Source organism: Pipra filicauda, unplaced genomic scaffold, assembly GCF_003945595.2.
Source record: "Pipra filicauda isolate LSUMZ 115617 unplaced genomic scaffold, ASM394559v2 scaffold44_size3831614_pilon, whole genome shotgun sequence".
In the NCBI taxonomy this organism is placed as follows: Eukaryota; Metazoa; Chordata; class Aves; order Passeriformes; family Pipridae; genus Pipra; species Pipra filicauda.
Genome location: NW_024104587.1, coordinates 255,439 through 276,461, shown reverse-complemented (window position 1 = coordinate 276,461; position 21,023 = coordinate 255,439). Strand labels below are relative to the sequence as shown.

Genomic DNA, 21,023 nt, shown 5'->3' with positions numbered 1-21,023 from the left:
TGCAGGGCAGAGTCCAGCAGCATCCATGGAATAGGCCAGTCTTCTGCTCAAGGAGAAGAAAAATCAACCTGCAATAAGTAAGAGCCCTTCCCCATGGCTGCCCTCCTGCAGCCAGAGGTCCTCAGGGCTGCACTGCCCTCACCCTCTCTCTTCTGTCCCAAACTGCAGTAATTCCAGGCCCAAAATATGACTATGTGTTGGGCTTTCCTCCTGCTTCTGCATGCAGAAATAATAATGGAGATGTATGCTGACTGAGGACAAGGGCTGACAGCTGACAGCTCCAGTGAGGGGTTGGGTTTACTCTGCCTGTTTGCTTCAAATTTCATTGTTCTTTGAGCTGAGAACAGGGAACAACTGGGGAATGACTCCTGCTCACAGGTTTCCAGAGAGCCCAGCACAAACCCAATAGCTCTGTGTGAGAGAACTCAGTGCTGTGGGCAAGACAAAGCTCGAGGGGATGGTGTGGGAAGCAGATCCATGCCCTCAGGACATTCCCCAGCATCTCCAAGTATGCCATAATTGGACTTGATGAACTCAGAGGTCTTTCCCAACCTTAAGGAATCTATGATTCCATGAACACCAGACTTTCAGGCTTCCCACCACCTCCCCTTGGATACACTGAAAGCAGCAAGGACAGGTGCACAGGAGGTACCACTCCAGATGGGAGGTCACTCCAAATGCCCAGGCAGACTCTGGGAGAAGGTCCACACAAGAGCCTCAATGCCAGCACATCAAGAACAGATGTGCTGGGAGACAGTCTAGTTATCACTCTCCCTCCAGAACAAGCACTGTGCTCTCAGCTGTTAGAAGGTTCTTGCATCAAATTTATATATTAAAAAAAAAAAATTAAACATCCCCACCTACTTGGATGCCCAGAAATCAATGAGCCCTGAATAATCTCAAACATTGCTCTTGCAGGGGGTCAGTAAAGACAAAACTAACAGCTGGGCCTGAGCCCCAATTTGCCTGACTCAGGGAAGGGTGCCAGAGGATGAGATGGACTGGGATGGTACCGAGAGCTCTGCAGAGCTTCTGAAGAAAAGAAGGGGTATAAATATGAATATATATATATATATCTCCAGCAATAGCAAAACAACAGGGCATAAGGTAGGGTAAGCTCTCGGCAGACTCTGCTAAATGGTTTCCAATTAATTAACTGATTACATGATAGAACAGAAGGGGATTCAAGTGAGTGCTGTTGACCTTTAAGAATAATTAATATCATCAGGATCGTAAAACTCGTCCAAGAAAAATAATTAGGAAGATTCTAATATTGCCTCCAAAGCCACATTGAAATGGGAGAGGAAGGTTCTGGTTAGTTCAGAGGCACAGTTCCCAAGTATTTGCTAGCAAATCCATTTCTCCCTTATCCCTGCTTCCCCCTGCAGGTCTCCCACACACACATGCTTCTTCCCTACCCCAGTTAACTCTCCCTCTCCTCTCCAGATCCATTTTCCATATCAACTCTTCTACAACCCATCCCCCTTCTGCTCCATTTCAACCTTCTTTCCAAAAGATCCCTTGCTTCAAAGTCTTTGTTGCAACTCTATCTCTCCAGACTGGTCCCTGTCTCTCCCACATCCTCATCCCATCCCCTGCTCAGCTTTGACCAGCCCCAAACTCCACCCTCTGCCTTCCTGGACCTCAGGAAGGAGTCCTGGTCCTTCCATATGACATCAATCCACTTTTTATCTCCAGTCACCACTGGCAGCTTCATAGGCTGACAGAAGGCAAGCACTACATGTAATCCCAAAAAATTCCTTCTCTGCTTTTCCTCAGCAGTCAAGTCCATCCCAGAAGCTGGTCTGGGAAGCAGATGTAAGTAATGCACAGCAACAGGAGGAAGTGAAAGACGGGAAACTCATGAATCCCTTATCTCCCATTACACCTCACCAAGCACATGAATGCTCCCACCTTGCTATATTTTCCTCGCTTCTCCTTTCCTAGTTCACTTGGCCCAAAGGTCCTGTGTGGGAGAGGGCTGGAAAGCCACTGAGCCAAGCAGGAACTGCAGTGGTGAACTTCTCAGGGAAGGTCACTTGAACACACTGGGAGGGAGGGAGGTTGCATGAGCAGCCAACATTTTTCATGAGGGAAGTAAAAAAAAAAAAAAAAAAAAAAAAAAAAATAAATCCACAGCCCTGGAATGAAACCCACCTATGCAGCGAATAAATAAATTTCCTCTGCTGCTTATTATCATTAAAACTTCTGTGGTTTGACACTTCACTAAATTATAGATAAAAGGAAAAATGGTCTTCCTGGGCTCAGAAAAGCAGGCTGCTGCCAGAGAGCTGTGTTTACAGCAGCTAATGAAAAGAAAGCCTGCCATTAGCCTGCAGCACTCGCCCCACCTTGGCGGGGAGCAGAGCTACCTGCACCCACAGCACCGAGGGCCCGGGAGCAGCAGCTGAGCACCATGAGGGACCAGAGCACGCAGGGGCCTTGGGGCAGCACGGGGAGGTGCACACATGAGGAACCAACGGGACCATGCCATCAGCCAGTGGAGATGGCAGCTGCCACCTCCCATGCTGTGCAGAGGCTGCTGGCCACAGCAGGAGGTGAGGCTGACATGCTCCAGCTCTGCCTCATCAAAAAGCAAGAAAAACCCTCAGCCTGGGAGACAGACAGCACCAAGCAGGGAACTGCCTCGCACCAGGCTGCTGCTTCCCCCCAGGGGTCCGTGGGGTGGGCATGGGGAGCAAGCAGGCAGCAGATGCCTGAAGTGCACCTGAGCATGGGCATAGGAGTATTTCTTCCCAAAAGCCTGTTTGCAGCAGCTGAGCACACAGGGAGGAGTAACACTGAGCAGAGGCCTGCCTGCAGCAACACCTGAGCCATGGCATGATGTGCCTCCTCACAGCTCCGGGCACGCTTGGCTGAGGGGGACAGGGAACTGGTGGTGACTTAATACAGCCAGAACTCAGCAAAGCCTGCCTGCTACACTCCACATTTATAACCACCCCAAAAGCAGAAACACGTTTTGCCTTTGACAGTTAGCTCTGTCAAAACAGAAAAGAACGTCTGGACACAGAAGTCACATGTTTCCCGTTCTTCTCAATACATGATGCACCTAAAAAGAAGTGTGTTTTGCTGGGCCCTGTGAGGAATATCTTCAAATGAAAAAACTAATCACCGCAAAGAACCGAGTGCTTCAGAGTGCAGCAGGCATTCTTTCATTATTCCGAGACAGCAAATTACCCACAATTACCAACACGCACAACTGGATACAACAAACATTTAGCCAAAGCCCACGGATTGCGGTTGCAGCGAGATTGGATGGCAGATGTCCTAGAGAACTACTCATGTGAGAAACCCCCAGACAGCAGCCAGGCAGTGGTGCTGCAAAAACAACTCCATTCACGCTGCAGAGCAAAGTCAGTGCCAGGAAACACCGCAGTTCAGAAAGTTAGCATTCATAGAATCACAGAGTGGTTTGGGGTGGAAGGGACCTTAAAGATCATCTAGTTCCAAGCCTTCTGCCATGGGCAGGGACACCTTCCACTAGACCATGTTGCTCAGAGACCCATCCAGCCTGGCCTTGAACACTTTCAGGGATATTGCAGGTATTGCAGCTGTCAAACAGGCACCTGGGCAGGCTGGTTTCACAGCAGCACAAAGGCACCACCAGCAGTGACCCAGACTGGATCACACCTTGACCCTGCTCACAGCTGCAGCCAGGAATGCACAGGCACTAATCCCTCACTGCCCCGAAAGCCTGGTTGGGACTGGAAGGTGAAGGAGCTTGATCCAAGAGAAAGGCAAAGAAGGGCAAGGGCTGCACGCAGCGGGGCAAACTGCTGGCTGGGCTGAGCAAGAGGTGGGGAAGCCGGGAGGCTTCGGTGCAGGCAGGGAGGCTGGGTCAGAGGCCAGGCTGCAGGCAGGGAGGACGAGGGGCCACCGGCCCTGTCCGTGGTGCTGAACGTGGCCCCACCCCGCGGGACACCCGTGGGCACCGGCAGAGCTCCCTGGGCAGCAGTGCCGGGAAGGGCCACCCATGACCTCAGGCACGCTGGAGGACAGCAGGCATGGAACATGCTCATGCACAGTCACTAGCACGACTAAAGACACTCACAGCTCCCCAGGGAGACACACCCCTGGGTCTCACTGGCAGCCCTGTAAACACCCCACAGCCTCTTGAATCCGACATAATTCACAGCTCATCCCTTCCCAAATACAAATAATGGGAGGGGGCTGGTGGGAAACTCCACCCCTCGACCAGTATTGTAATAAAATTTTATAATTCCAATAAAAATCCATGACTGCCTAACTTATGACATTTAAATTCCTGACTTGTCACACACCATCATGAATTAATGTCCCATCTTTCATGCCCTGTCGTATCTTATTGCTCAAACAACATATGATTTTAATGTTTCTATTTTTCTGCCCTGGTGCTTATTGCCAGTATATCAAAAAGGGAAAACCAACCCTGCAATAATATTGTTGGTAAACCAGTACCATGGTAAGAAAAATCCCAGGAGAGAATTTGTGTAGTCATTTAGCTTTCAGTCATCCTGCCATGATTGTTCACTCTCTCCTCCAGAAGCTTTCCATGTCCTCAGGTACCCCTCAGGGAGGTTCCTCTCACACTGGCATAAGCAGGTAAGAAATGCTTTGCTCCACATCTAACCAACTGAGCCACAGGGTCTGGGAAACAAGCAAGAGGGAGAGTTGGAGGCTGTTCTAGAGTACCTCTGTGCTGCAGCGACCTCAGAGACCTAGAAACAAGACACTCTCTTTGTCATGCCCAAATCTCCAGAAATGAGCTCATTCTGTGCCAAAAAGAAAAAAAAAAAAAAAAAAAAAAAAAAAAGAAACAACACAACCCAAAGAAAAACACCAATACACAAAACCACACACACCCATGTAGAAACAACCTCATTTTAAACATTCCCAGCATCATCTGCAGACTTTTTTAAAGAGGGGATGGGAAAAAAAACAGGACCTTTGCAAAAATCACAGCTGCTCATTTCACATGTCAGTCAAAAGACAATTGATCAAACTTCAGAAAGGGAAATAAGTCTCACAATGCAGCTGGAAAGAACATCTCAACATTTCAAAGGAAGGAAGGAGAGGCAAAGCCACAGTAAGTCCTGAGCCCAGGTATCAGAGTGGTAGGCATTACGTAAGAATTCAAGTGGGCAAAACTTATTTGTGATAAAGTTGTTATAACTCATCCTACATTAAAATAGCATTACACAACTCAAGGTCAGGTTTCATTAGAAATCATACAAGGTGTTAGGCCTCAAATAAATCAAATAAAAACAGAGGAAACAAGTGTTATTCCAAAATTGAAGCAGGACAAATCTTTCCACAGGGTGTGCAGTGCTAGAGCTGGAAACTTTCTTTCTCAGGTCCCACTAGTGTACATCAGTCACAAGCTCACCACTCCCCTTTTATTATAGTGCAACAAACCCTCTCCACAGCCAAGTGAAGCAGCCTGCAGTCCAAAATTAGTTACCCAGCCCTCTGAATGCAGGTCAAATTATTTCAACCCAGCCTGAAGGAAAGCCACAGTCCTGCAGGGAACTGGTCTCTCCTTTGGCCTTGTGCACAATGACTGGTAAAACCCAGGACCTACCTCTGCCACTGCAGAAAAAGGAATAGCTGCAGTTAACTGCTTATCAGTCACCTATGGCAATAAAACAGGGAATAAACATGCCATCAAACCACTGCTGCCGATTAGCACATCAGCAAGGACCTGCTCTACACTGGTATCCAGGGGGCAAAGCAGATGGGGAGAAGAACAGGAAAGTTTATGGAAGCAGAGGAGATGCTACAGCTGTTTATTTTAGTGACTGCGCCATAAGCATGCCCAGCATTTTATAGAACTAGAGACATACAGGGGAAAATGCCTCCCTGAGTAAATCACAGCACAGAGGTTTGCTCCTGGAAGGGGCTACAGCAGGAACACCCTTGCAGCACAAATAGGAATCAAAGGGTACCCAAGCTGCCTGCCTGGTTAGGTTTACTAAAGACACATTCACCTAATACAACTTAAAGGTTGTTTAAAACTTTCTCATACTTCTCATTTTCCATATATTCATGGAGAAATTTGGTTCCTATTTAGCAAATGCAAAATAAAACACATTAAACAATCAAGGAAGTGAGTTGGGTAAATGCATTTTACCTTCCCAGTGAGCTACGAGCTCACATATAGTCATATACTGTGCCCCAGCTGATACACACAGACTTGTTAGGCTGCATTGACCCAAGAGTATGGATAGAAAATCAAGAGCAATTAACACATGACAGTTTGGGTTAGGAGACTGCCAGGATGTGTATGACAGCAGTGCAGTGATGAAAGGACAAAGCAGGGAGAAACCACTAGGAAGGAGGAGAAGGGGTAATAGGACATCCAGAATCAAGCAGAGAGTTGCAGGCAGGCACAGGGCCTGGAGTTGGTTACTGGAGAGAGCATAAGACAGAGTTTAAGAATGGCTCATCCAGAACAAGGTGACAGATCATTAACCACCGAGCAGGGGAAAATGACCCTCTAACCTCAACTGAGAGGCAACAGTGTTATTACTTGCACTAATTCAACATTCTGATACTTTGTTTATTTCTCTATTTAGTGTAAGATCTCGATCAAGTTCCCAGACACGGAGCAAAGAAAGGGAACCTCACTAGCCTTGCAAGAAGGTTGCCTGCAGCCCTTTGAAAGTGCAGGATCCTCAGCTGCTGGAGGGCTACAAGTCCTGTCCTGAAGCAGCACTGAAGAGGGTAGAGGGCAACTCACCAACTTTGTCCTGCCTCAGCCCCCTCAGTTTTCAGGGGATGCAGCCTAGTATCTTGCCTATCAAAGCCTAAACTCATAACATATCTCTGGGAATTCCTATGTCAAAGCAAAAAGCTACATTCCATACCAAGGCACCAGTTCATATGATCACTACACAGCTGCCATGAACCCAACCAGGACACTGAAGCTAAATCCTCATCCTCAGAAAACAACAACTGACAGATGAGGTTCTGGAAGGCTCCAGATTAATCACAGCTCAGGTTTGCCTGTGAGAACAAGCCATCTCAGTATTTCACCAGGCAAAGCAGGTCCCTGTGGCATTCCTGCCAGCACCTTCCAGTTATTCCTCAATCCTCATTTTGGGGAGAAAGGGACCGACATGGTCACACAGATAAAAAAGCCTGTGGAGCTGGTGATCTGACCACACCATACTCAAAAAACAGTTACACTCAGCACAAAGCACTCCAGGGTCTCCATGTTTAAGACTCTTGGGTGAAGACTGGAAGAGAAAGCTTGATGCTCAATCCCATCCTTACTCTGGTAGACAATGCTGAGAGGGTAATCTTTGACAGAAGCTGTGCCTGGGCTGGCCCACAAACTAATTTAGAGTACATATAAACCTCCAGAAGACAGTTAAGGAAGAGCTTCTGAATGCAGATAGAAATGGCAATTATTAATTTTCTAAATAGAAATCTGACTACTTAAGCCTTATTTAAAAGCATGCCTGTCTCTGTAATTACACAGCCTTAATTTGTTTTCTTTACTACACAATAAATAAGGTGTGCACAATTACCCTCTGCAAATACAAGGCAGTGCCTCCTGACTGGCTGGTTGAGTACCCAGCCGCCCAGGAAAATATTTAGAGGGAAGCAGCCTCTTAAGTACCTGCTTACCAGTAAAGGGGGACTCGGGCACTGCAAATATCAACTTGTCTCGCTCAGCCTGCTGAGAGCTCACCCTCCTTACATGCACAGCTTTACTGTCTCATGACCAGTGAGGGCTGCACACTTTGGCCAGCAGCAAACAGGTCGTGACCCCTCCCGTGCACCAGTTCCTGGTCCACTGTGAAATAGTTCTCCTGTGGACTTCCCAGTTCCTAATGAGGAATTTGCTAAGGCTAAATTCTTACCTACAAGGCACTACAAAAACTTCTCTTTGCTATGCCTCTGCCTATTTTCATGATGCATGTAGGAAGTTGATCTCCTCAGGACTTGTAACCCTCTATCAGGTTCAAATAAATTAGCCAAAGACTTCCACTGTCATTAGAAGAAGGGACAGAGAGTTTGAGAGCATGCAAGACTTTCCTCAATAAGCTGTGCTAAACACAGCAGCATAGTAAATATGTATTCAGATGGTTTATGTCTCAAATTTAGGAACCACACCACACTAAAGTTTTCTTGTACAGCCTCAAGCCAAAAACTGAGGTTTTCTGTCAATACCAAGCATTTTCTATGTTCAGCTGCATTGCCTGCTAACACCAACATCCAGGAATCTGGCTACAAGTCTTCCACAGCCTAGACTTGCTGGTCCTCACATCCAGTGCATACAGTTGTCCAGGACTATTCCTGCAACAGCCAAAGGACTGTCAAAGATGCACAGAAATGGGACCAGAAACCCACCAACACAACTTCTCCCAGTGAGATGATCTGAAGAAATGGCACAAAATAACATTGGAAGATATTCAGTTTACACCAGACCCACATCCAGCCAGTACTTCTTTTGGAAAGACTCAACTCTCTTGGTCCAAGCACCAACAGAAGACATAGATCCATGTTGCAAAATCCACTGTTATATTTCGGATTAATTGCCTTGTAGCAGTGATAGGCTTCACATCATCAACAATCAGACAAGACCATGGAGCCCTAATTGTCCCCATTCAAGGAGAAGGAAGAGGAATCCAAAGCCATTTCTAGATCCAAACTTCTGGCTCCAGGTCACCCACTGCTACTCCAGGGATCAGGTTGACCTCCAGCCCCTTACACTAACACAGCTAATTTCAAACCTTAAAGGACAGGCATGAACCTGCCCAGCTGCACTTTGGAACACTCTGAGGTCTACCACTTGAGCACCTGAATGGTGAAAATCCCCTTCATGGGTATCTCACCTTTCCACCCTGACTCTGTGATGGGGAAGGGGGAAAAAAACCAAGCCAAACTTCATCCAAACCCTCACAAACCTGAGCTCCTGCAATTAAAGCTGGGATAAGTGATCTGCTTGTGATTGCACAGCTGGGGTCTGAAGACAAGCGCGTGCACAGAGGAAGGGCCAGAAATAGATGTTACTGGGAGAAGGCAGAGCTATCTGGCCCATTTGAGAAGAGGAAACCTTGATGAAAGGCACTGGGAAAAAACTTAGTTCAGCAGGAAGTTTGGATTTAACCCAGGATGGGAAGGGAGGGGGGAGGGAAAAAAATCAGCTTTTGAGACCTCAGAATTTGTACACGAGCTTCATGTGAAAAAATGCTCAGACTCAGACTGTAGCACCCTGCAAAGGTCTGGCCCGGGATTCCCACCTCCCTGTGCCAACCCTCACTGGCAGTGAAACCACTTTCTCATTTATTAGACACATTTGCCATCTTATTGACTCAGCTTCACCAGCAACCATCCAAACAGTCATCAAAGGTGAAGGAAAACCAGAGTGGCAGCGATAACGTAGCAGTAGCTAAACAAGCCCTAAACACCATCCCATAGTTCCCAATCCTGCAGGCAGCCCTTCCACAAGGGGATGGGGACAGTATCACTCACTCCTCTCTGCTACTGTACCTGGTTGCAGCAGCCCAAGACTTAGAGCAGAGTGACATTTCCATTAATCCTTTTATCCCTGGTTCTTACGTGCAGCGGCTGCAGAGGATGTCAGGCCTTCCAGGGAGGCAGCACCTGCAGAGCAGCCAAGGAGGCACCTTGATGCACTGGCAGAGAGCTGAGGCCATGAGGGGATCCTGGGTGGCACCAGGCACCTGCCAGGCTGTGTAAAGCCTCAGGAGCCACCCTGGGAAAGGCAACCTGGCTTCAAAGGAGCACTGGCATCGTGGTCTGAGAGCCTCTGGGGAGCAAGAGGGAGTCACCAACCCTGTAAGCACTAAGTTTCCATCCTTGAGTGCGCAGCATCCTCTACAGGGAACATCCACCTTGCAAACACCCATGCTGCCAAGTCCCAGCAACAGCATCAAAACCCACTGGCAAAAGCTAACCAAATAATATACTTACTCGCCTCGAGCTTCAAAAGGCGAGGAAAGAAAGATGTGAAGAATATGATCAATCTTACACGGCCCAAGCAGTAAACAAACACATATTTCATCACCACGTACCAACCCTAACTCTTGACACAAGATGGATGCGGGGTTTTTCCCACTCCCAAAAGTAATTCCAAAAGACAAAAACAAACACTTTGGGAAAAAGCAGCAACAATTGCCTGTGTACACATTAATGACATATTCAGCCTCAAAGCAAGTGTACGGGGCCTTTTAAACTCCTACGACATCCAAACTAATTTCACCAGGAATCAAATGTTATTCATTTTATCTGCGAGATACATAAACAGCAACTACACAATTGACAAACAACATTCCAAAAAAAAAAAAAAAATTTGAGAGTGGTTCAGAGAGAACACTTCCCAGGAACAAACAACCACAGAAAACACAAAAAACCTGCTTCAAATCAAAATTACAAAGGGCAGAAATCAGGAAAATCCCAGTGGTCAGCATTAGCGAGGGTTTATTATGAAAAATATGCAATTCTCTAAACTCAAAAAAGCTCAGTCCACGTTCACAATGCCCTCAACTATTCATGCCCTTTGGTTCTGCAGATCTCCTATTTAGCAAGTACTTTACTGTCACTTAGCAACTGTAAATGGTTTTCCAAAAAGGGAGCTTTTGGGGTTTTTCAGTTCACGTCATCTCTAAGCAGACATCAAAAGACAAATCTATCCTGCTCTGCAGGTCGCATTTATCTCCTTGCCCCAGGAACAAGTCTGTATCGATGGCCCAATGCATCTGCAGACTCAAATGGATGCACTTAAAAAGGGAAGAAGCCACTAGCACTAGTTTCCAAAAAGCAGGGATACACACACTCTCCATCCAGCCCACCAGCTCATGCCCAAGGACGGAGTCTCTCAACAACCCCTTTTCACCTTTTGTATCTACACTGGATAGAGAGGGCTTTGATCTTGGACACAGTTACTTGGACAAGATATTTCAAGCCCATAGAGCACCTTGCAGAGTGGTCTGAAATTCGGGTTTTGATTTTTCACCTTGGGAAAAGTAAATACACATTTAGAAAATACACCAGTGCCCTTGGCGTCAAGGATGTGGAAATTCCCCGTGACACTGTACTTGCTGGTTAATGATGCCCCAGCAGCTGGACACTTGTGCAATGTCCCATGATAACAGGACTCCAGCCTCTCTAGCACAAAACGATCCTACCCCAGGCCCGTTGCAGATGCCAGTTTAAGAAGTCAATAATTAGGAGCAGAGCTGGCAGCCCCTGCACCCCAGGATTTGTATTGGAAAAGCAGCCTTTGGTTAAAAACTAACGAGCGGGGCAGGCTCTGGCTGTGCACCGGGGCTGGCGGCCGCCCCCAAACTCTGCAGAAAGGGAAACGTGCACCAGCCGCTTCAAGGCTGATAATGATGCAAGCACTCGTTAGAGCCGCGATCAAAGCCAGGGCAGTTATCAGAAACCCAAACCCATCAGCTGCCCAGCGGGACCTCACCCCATTCCTGCATCGAAGCCCATTCCACTTCCCTGCACATTCGCTTTTCCATTTCCTGCCCTTTCCCACCTCTCCCTCTCTTTCCCCATCAGCGTTCTGCTTCCCTCTCCTTGCTGTTCCCAAGAGGCACTTTGGGGATCCACTTTGTGAGTTGCCTTTCCATAGGGAACAGAGGGGAAAGGGGACAGGAGCCGCTGGCACTCACATGTAGTGCAGGTGAGGGTTCTTGGCAAAGGCGCGTGGCTGGATGTTTCGTAGTCCTGAGTTCCTGATTGTCCTGCAGAGAGATGCAGAAGGGCAGCAATGGAGTGAAGGCTGACAACTGCTCTAAACCCCTGCTCAGCACCTGAGAGCTCTCGATTCCCCCTCCCACCCCTGGAGGCACATCTGTCCCCAGGCAGCCTCTGTGAGCTACAAGCAAAGAGGAAATTCAGCTTTTTAAACTTCATCTGATATGGTAACAGTACAGTGCAGATCAGCTGTTGGGCAAGGCTCTGCTCCCACATCCACCAGGGCTTGCTGGGGTGGCACAGGCCATCTCCTGCTCCTCTCCCTCCATCTTCACAAGCAACACTGCCACAAGCAAATCTAACCCTTAACAAAGTCATCTCCCCTCTTCATACCCAAGAGAAAACTCTTCTGCTTGCAGCTCTGAAAAGGAAGGGTATTTTACACCGGGAATTTTGGACATTGAAGGGGGAATTCTCTTCACATCCTGTTTTAGAAAAGCTCTCAATATCTGCTGCCACTGCTGTTTTGTTAGGTGAGATGAAAACAGCAGCCAGTCTGCTCACAATGGATCTGTGTGTGAAAAGTACAGCTTGCTGGAGTTTGGTTACTGAGTGCTCAGCCATATACACCTCCTCCAGCCCACATGGGAGCTGTACTTAATGTAAAGCTCCCAGTGAAACACATTATTAGAGTCTCTGATTATCCCCAAGCAACACTCTGCATCTCACACAAGCAGCACCCAGGGCACTCCCAGATCCAGGAGTATGTAGGAGGGGGAATAAAGAGATTGGGTGGTATCCTTGCTTGGCCAGGCTTCCCAAGCATCTGGCAAGTCTCTTCAATCTCATGGACCTCAATTCCCCCTCCATGACACACACAGTTGACCTCTCCCTGTGCTCAGAGAGCTGTGCAGGGAGATGCAATTCCCTTATTGTGCAGCACCACCGTGACGGTAACTGTTCTAAATGAGGACCAACAGCCCAGCAATGAAGGATTGGTGGAGACAGCTGGAATTTCACATTGTGGGGCTGAAATGAGTCAGAACAACACATAAGCCCAGAACCAAAACAGCAGGGGAGGGGAGAGGTCAGGGCTGATGTGTGTTGACAGAGCTGTCAGGAGCTAGCAATCTTCCTTCTCACAGACCCAGCAAAGACCAAAAAGCACTTCATCTCCATTTTGTGGAGTCTCATAGCAAAACTCAGTAGATCCAGCAGCTTAAACTGACAGCGTGGAGACTGCAGATGGAGGGAAGCCACCGCTCTGCTGGAAGGAAGGGGCTGCCCAGGTCAATTCCCCTCCCCGAGGCACAGGACATACTTACAGCCTCTGGAGTCCTGTGTACAGCTCCATGTCAACGGCGTTCAGTGTCTGCAAGTTCTTCCAGTTTTCTATGTGTCTGTGGAGAAGAAGGAAAGACTCAGCTGTGGCACAACCAGATGGTTGCTCTTCCCAGGTAGGGGATGGCACACAGAGGGAGGATATCATGCCCTGCCACCCAGCCCCATTCTGTTTCCCCAGCAGCTTGGAAAAGTCAAATAATGTGGGTTTATCCTCAGTTTCAAGCACAGAATGTGCAACAGAGCCATTGAACATCCTTGCCCAAGTCATTGCCCATCACTGCACACATCATTGAACAAAGACACGATTGAAACGGATTACACAAAATAGTGAAAGCAAACAAAACCTCTCAACGAAAACTTAGGGCCTAAATTTAAAAAGTCATATATTTATCCAGTCTAACTGGGGTGGATAAACAGGGCCCTAGTCTTTGCCGGTTGGAAGTGTTGCTGGCAGGAGAGCACCAAGCTCAGTTTGGAAACATTGCCTTTATTACAAATTCCTCAGTCGCCTGGGGCAGTCTGTCAGGTATGTTATAGAGAACAAAAACAGAAATAGATCTGTCACCACAGGATCATTTTCAGTAAATATTAGAGCCGGGGAAGGTGGCAGATCAGCAGACCCAGAGAACAGGGTCCCCTGTTGTCGGCAGCACAGGAGTGATGTTGGCAGCAGTGTGGCTGCTGCCATGGGCCTCTGCTAACAGGTTGCAATGGTGGGTGGTGTAAAAGAAGTTCAGTCCTCATCCTCCAGGCAGTCCTTGGGCAGTTCTGGCTTTCTTCAGATTAAACTCAGACACCCTTCCACCAGAAAGCACAAACATTTTCAAGAAGGTTTTCACTGAAAAGCAGGTGGAGGTGGTCTTCTCTGCAAGTCAACTGAAAGGGGGAAAAATATCTGGCAGGTTCCCCTTGGACAATATGTGAAAGAAGCCCAACTTTGAAGTCTCTGAACACATACACCCGAGCTCACATCTGCCTTGATGCAATAGTTGGCTTTGGACTTGACCCTGGGGAGGGGAAACATCTCCAAGTGATGCAGGGTTGGAGTGATGAGAAAACACTGAGAACTATTCTGTGATTCTATGATTCTAGGCAAGAAGGTTGCAGGACCCCACACAGTGGTCCAGAGGGTGAATAAGCAGAAGAGGGATCTTAGACCATTTCTAGAGGAGTTGCAAGGGCGACACATTCCTCCTCCAGCACTTTCTACACCTTGTGCTTGCACAAGAGCAGATGAATTCACGTGACAGAAGTACATGGACTTCCTTGAGCCACATTCCAAATAACATCCAGCTCAAAAAAGAAGAATACAAAGCCTGGACTAAATCTCAGTGTATTCCTCTGCTCTCGCGATACAGATCCAAGAAAAGCAGAGACCCACAAGAGTCACCTCTGCTTTCCACATGTTCCATAATTGCCTGCATGCCCAGAGGGGTTAGTACAAGGACACAGCATGAGCTCCCAACCGCTGCTGCACAACAGTGTAAGTCACGGTTCATCCTCAATGACCTGCTCATCGGCTTGGATCGCCTGTGTCCCAGACAGAATGAGAAACAGGACACTATTACAGCCATTTCATATTCCCTGCCAACATCTAAGGCCCCTGTGAACATTTGCAGAACAAAACACAGACTGGGAGGAGTCAGTCAGGAGTTCCAACAGCTCAGTGAAACCTTTTTGAGTCAGGGTAGGACTGCCAGTTCAGGTCCTGGGGCACAAGATTGCAGAACTGAGCAAGGCTACAAACACAGGATGGAAATATTTCCCGTCTGCAACTCCTACATAGCAAAGCGAAGGTCCTCCAAGAGAAAGAAAGGACAAGGGGAAAAGGAGGAATGGGATTATGTGGGTTTACCACCAGGGCATACTGAAGCTACACTGCATCCAAGCAATGACCTTCAGGGAGGGATGGAGCAGTCCCAAGCCAGGAGCAATGGAGCAACCACAGCTGGGAAGGAGGCGGCGGCCAGATTGGCTCTTGTTTTATTGATTGTGTTTGCTATAAAAAGTCAAGGTTATTTTTGACTTGACACTCAAAGCCATGTGGGCAGCATTCTAGAAGAGACAGAAAAAGATCCAAGCTTGTTCCCAGCAACATGCTTAGGCATGAATTTCTGATGACTCAGCTCTGGGGTATGGGGGTCTTGGGGGCCTCCCCATGGCCAAGCCCCCCTAGAAGTGACATTACACTGGATTTTAAATACAACTCCACAACCTGTATTCCAGCCTCCCAAACAAAGCCCATGAGCTTCCTGAGCCAGATATGCTTTGGTACATTTAACACAGACATACAATACAATACCCATAAAGTGAGAGGTGAGAAGCAGCAGTGGAAATACACGCACACACTTACATATAGGATAATCCCCCAGCCCAGCAGCTGCTTTACATAGAGTGCAATGCAGGGAAATAACATCTTCAAGAAGGTGCACAGGTCAGCAAGGACTTTGAGTCCTTTAAGCTACACAAACACTTCCTTTCTCAGGCATTTCCAGAAATGGCTTTTCCCCATTTTTCTCTGATTTTTTTCAACTTAGCAGGAGCTGCACCCTTGCTCCTAGAAGTGACAAATCGGTCTTGGTTTACAGGTACCTCAAAGACACACCAGGAAAACCATTTTCTTGGGTTCCCTATTGCTTTGGAAAGAATAGTGTAATTTTGCACTGGCTGGGTTCACCTGAACCCACTTAAAAAAACAAAACAGAAATGCATCTTATTCTGAAAGCTCAAGGAGTCAAGCTGTGATTGCAAAATTGGCAGTGGTTGCACAGGAAAGCAAAGCAACCAAGTAGAGAAACTCCACCCCTGAAACTTAAGTCCCTCTCATGTCCTTCAGTATCTCAACTAGCTCCCTCTCTTTTCCTTCCAGGGTTTTGCTTGCCCTAGAGATCTTATATCATCCCACTTGCTGCCGCTGACTGAGACCTTCCCTCCTCCTCTGCCTCGGTTCATTAACCCGGCAGGAACGTGGGTGCTGGGTTCACACCAAATAGAGCTGTGACAGCTCCCAGCCTCACCCTGGTCTCAATCAAGTACTGAGGTATGAATTACAGTCAGTAGATTACAGTTTATTCCTCCCTGAAAACATCTCTTAGTACATATTCCTGTAGCATTCCTTGGTTATTACTAAGGCAAACTGTTCTTCTGCAAGACCCAATAGCTCCAAGAGCAATACCATACTTCACAAATCCTGAAGAGCTCACCACATGCATATCCACCTAGACTCATATCCAACTTCTAATCGAGACCATATGAGACACATTGCTAACACAGATGGGGTAGCTCACTTATTTTTTGGGTGGAGGATGGAGAGTAGGTCATGTTTGTTTAAATACTCATTTCCTTCTCATAATTCTTGTATGTTTGGAGGGTCCTGCCAGTCCAGGTCTCCTTGCTTGCGCTGCAGAGCTGAATTATACCATGCCTTCTATGGACAATCAAATTCCACCTTGGGAGTAGGTAAGGCTTCGCTCTCCCAACTCAGACTGAAACGCTCCACTTACATTTCTTACCCAAATGTACTCACTAGCATTTTACATCCATTTTCTCTTATGTCAAAACTGTCTTTGCTTAAGCAGCTCTTTTTCTCTCCCAGCACGTCTTCCTCCCTCCTTTGCAAGCAGGAATCAGTCCCACCCAACTATCATTTATAAGCTACACGATGCCAACTCTTCTAAGGCAACGCATCTGTACCAGTGAAGAGCAAGGCAAATTGTCTCAAGTGCCCTGAAGTGATACTAACTCAAGCTCCAGAAGTGATGCAGATATATTGCTCAGGCAGAGTCCTGGCAGTGAGGTTATTTTGCTTCTGCTTCAGATCCAGACACTTACACTTGGTGATCTATGTAAGAAGGACTACTGTGACAGACACATAGAAAATGGCTCTCTATTTTCTTCATCAGCCTATTTAAGTCCCTTTTTCTTGAGTAAGGGTGACCAAAAACACAGCAGTCTCCAGGAGGTCTCACTTGTATAACAGCATGAGCAGCTCCCCAGTTACACTGGAAACACCATGACTTGCAGCCTGAGATCACATTGGCCTTTATCACAGCCCCATCAGCCTGGAGGTTTGTTTTACTCCTTTATTAAGCACTGCATCAAGCATTTCTATCCACCAGGTCATTTCCAATGGACATGATTTCCTAGCTGGCAGCAAAACCCCATTACACCCACGTTTACATTCACCCCACCTGGCGTTACAGACTGTCTCTTGGTTTTGTTACTGTAGCTCTTCCCACTGGCTGTCCTCAGCCCAACTTGTGTTCCCGCAGCTCCAGCAGCAAAGCCCATGAACATGCTGCTGCCTTTTGTGTCAGTGTCGTCAAGAAAACCATGAGCCAGCATCACCTCCAAGGAACCTCAGTATTTACCTCATCTTTCAACACCTCCCACCATATCACTGCCCCACTTCACCTGCAACACCTGGGCTATACTGTGTCTTCTCCAGAGAAACAACCCACTTCTGAGGTAATACAGCATCAAATTAACCTCTCATCACAGAGTCCTCTCTTTGCTGAGGAAATCAGCTGCCTTTCCAGAGGAAGGCGTGGGATTAGCCTGACAAAAGTTAACCTAAGGAGGCCAACCCTGCATCACATCTCAGCCTCCATGTACCCACAGCCTTGCCTTTACAACTTGTTGAAGGCCTTGTAGACCACTACAGTCAGACCAATGGTCAAACCCGGGCTTGTGTGCTGTGTCCCAGTTAGCAGCAAACCTGTGAAGTGCGAAGCCCTGTTTGCCAGCTCAGCAGCTTGCAAGCTCCATGTCTCACACAGATCTCAGAGCATCATGTGAAGCCAGCAAGGCAGCAGGTGTCTTTGCCCCTGCATCACACAGACAGAAAATCAGTATTCTTGCTGACCATAAGATCATCAGGTCACAGGGTTTAGGTTTCAACTGGTCTCCAGAAGCACCAGGACCTTGCCCTGCTTGCTGCAAGGGGACTGGTAGCCACCAAACATGGAACAGTGATTCTTTTCATTCCCAGAAGGATACCATGCAAGGTGGTGTCTGACAACACAGGCTAGTGTCATCTTCTTGAGACCACACATCAAGCCTGCACAGGTCCACATACTCCCCTTCCAGCCCAGGGCCAGTGCAGCAAGGGAGACTGGGATTTAAACACAGTCAGGCTCATTTAATCCCACTTGCATGAGGCAGAGGTGAACAAACAGCCTCATGACAATTTACCAAGCGATTAGCTTGAGGCTACTTAATGTGTCTGGCCTTCCTTCACCCTCCTCACACAACAAGGATAATATTTATCTAATCTCTCTCAGCTTTTTGAGCACTGTGGTCAACAGCTGAAAAAGGCACCTGATAAGCACCAAGTATTACATAGCACGAGTACACATGTGGTACCCAAATCTGTATCTATCCCAGACTGGAGGGGAAAAACTTTTCATGAGGATGCCATCAGTTCTATCAGTGCCTGACTAGATGACACATCCTTGCTAGAGCCATGCTTTGCAAGTGTCACTCATGTTTGGATGCTGGGCAGTAAATACATTGCATGTCAGCAAGCAGGCAGCACCCCAACACACAAACAGTTATATTTTATATATATATATATATATATATATATATACAGGGAAGGCAAGCAGAGCATTTGCCTTCTCTCTCCTGTAGGGCAACAGGAAAATTGATTTGTCGCCCAGGCATATTAAACCTCGCAATCCAGACACAAGCATTAGCTTTCAATTACCTGATATGTTTAGCATTATAAACAAACCTCTTGGCACAACAGCTCCAGACCATACAAATGTGAATTTGATTGCACTGGGAACAGAGAGAAGACATCTCTAAACCCTTGACCAGTAAGACCTGCCTCATCCAAGCAGAGGTGCTGCAGATGTTAATGGGAAGCACTGAAGGCTGGAAAATCTATGGCACTGGTGCAGGCCCCACATCTCAGGGAAAGGCACAGACTGAATTTCCCACAGATGGGAATTTCTAGCTCCTTTTATCCATCCCTCACATCCCAAACAGGGATGAGGAAGCCATAAAGGAATCACGCACCTTTCACAGTTTTATAAAGCACTTATCACATACATTTAATAAGCAGATGCACAAAGGACTTGATTCCCTCCAACGTGGAAGTTATAAAAGTGAATTGGTAACAGAACGCTAAAATCAAATGCAGCTGAAAAAAGAAAAGGACAATATTTTCCTCATCTAAAGCATGGTCTTCCCCTTCCCAAAAAGCATGGAAAGGTCACCCAGTAGCGGATAACTTTGCATCATTAAGGATAATTTGAGGTCAGTGGGAAAAGGAGGGGTAGAGAAAGCAAATCCAGCTTTGTAGAAACAATTATGAGCATAACCCCACAGTGTAATTGTGATTCGTCAAGGTAAAAATCATAAAACACACAACTGCGACACAGCTCCCTCTGAGCTGGCAGATCTGCTCCTCCTGCCAAGGTCATGTAGGGGTACTCGGGTGCTGCAGAGGATGCACTCAGTCCCCATCCCACGGGCCCAGCCACATCCAACCCAGCAATGCAAACCAGACCCTTCCAGAACGGGTGAGCAAAGGAAAAAGTTCCCAGTTCCCATCTGGGGAAGGTGTGGGACTGATACAGTTATACACAAGCCACTGCACAGTCGTGTCTCAGTAGTGTTCCTGGAAAAACGCTACCGGTACACACAAGCAACTCACAGGATACAAGGCATTCAGAAGAGAGGACTCCCCCACAGAATACCTTTTGGATGAGTCCAGATGAGCTCCATGCTCACCCCAACAGCATCTACCTGGCCCCAGGCTGGCCAGGAGCAACCACCAGGTGCAGAAGAGCTGCTACAGCTGCACTATCTAACAAGATTGTCATATAGAGACACCCAGCTGTGGAAGATGCCCTGAGAAACAGCTTTAAGTTCAGCTGAACACATTAAGGTTTTTTTCCAGGTGCTGCACTTAAGCTATCCTGCCTGGCACCCATAAGGACATACAGGAGCTGGATGAAAATACCTGCTTTTAAAAAACAGACAGCAGCACCAGTGTGACCAGGACCTCATCCTTTGCTTTTGTCCCCAGGGGCAGAAGATCCTCTCAGGCACAGGGTGTGCTGTGCCCCATATTTGTGCACTCACCAGCTTTCCTTCTACAATCTCCTCAAGCCTCTGCATCCCCCACCAGCTCTGGAAGGTGACGTATGGAGCAGAGAGCATCCCTCGCAGGGACAACGTGTCAGTATTACTAGAGGACAGCAGGCTGCCTGGACCCAGCATGGACAGATTGCTGCAGAACACAGGAGGCAGTATGTTCTTGTTATTGCACACTACATCCAAAGTTTTTCAGTGTAGGGAGTTATGCCCAGTCACACAATTTCAGAAAGGAAGAAATAGGTGGAAGTGGGATGGCAGGGTTGAAGAAATGCCATAGGTGCAGCTGCCACCACAACCAATACCTGCCTTAATATTCCATCACTATTACTCAGGTAGTGCTGGGAGGAAGCAGCCCTGGGGTCCCAATCAAGAACTGAGTTGTCCAAAATCCTTCTATTGCTGAAGAAACCTCATTTATCAGAGCCAAGCAACAGTGCAAAAACTTCGTGAGGAAACTCCCAAGGGCTGCAACATTTCAGGGAACAGGACTGGGAGGACAACACCCCTGAATCTCTCCACATACAGGCTGGATTCCTGGTTCAATCCCAGCTCCCTGCCCACAACCTTGGCATTTCCCAGCTACCACAGGCTCTCTCCCTAACTCCTTATTTACTGTCTGTCACTATTCGACCCCTGTACAGTCCCAAACCTCACCCAAAGTGAGAAAGCAGATGGGATGGGCAGTCAAGTCCTGCATACGTGGACATAAATACAAAAATACAACCACTTTGGGGTAAAGCATCAGTAAAAGTGAGAGTTCACTCTCCACCTGCAGCATCAGGCAAAGTTCACTCCACTTTTCCTCTGGGTGGCAGACTCAAAAATAATGATATTTGCCTGAAGGGCATTTCTTTCATTACTCACTGAGAGGAGAGCCTACAAAGCCAGTCCTC

The 21,023-nt window shown here is 47.4% G+C and overlaps 1 protein-coding gene across 3 annotated transcripts in view; it reads right to left on the bottom strand.

Moving 5' to 3' along the window:
- The window catches only part of NTRK3 (neurotrophic receptor tyrosine kinase 3), a 218,187-nt gene that overhangs the window by 171,548 nt on the left and 25,616 nt on the right, over positions 1 to 21,023 (bottom strand). For all 3 annotated transcript variants that reach the window (XM_039385919.1, XM_027711971.2, XM_027711972.2), the window contains 2 exons: positions 13,005 to 13,079; positions 11,655 to 11,726 (listed from right to left, as the gene is read on the bottom strand). In XM_039385919.1, coding sequence (XP_039241853.1) covers positions 11,655 to 11,726; positions 13,005 to 13,079 — 147 coding nt within the window. The remainder of the gene's footprint in view (positions 1 to 11,654; positions 11,727 to 13,004; positions 13,080 to 21,023) is intronic.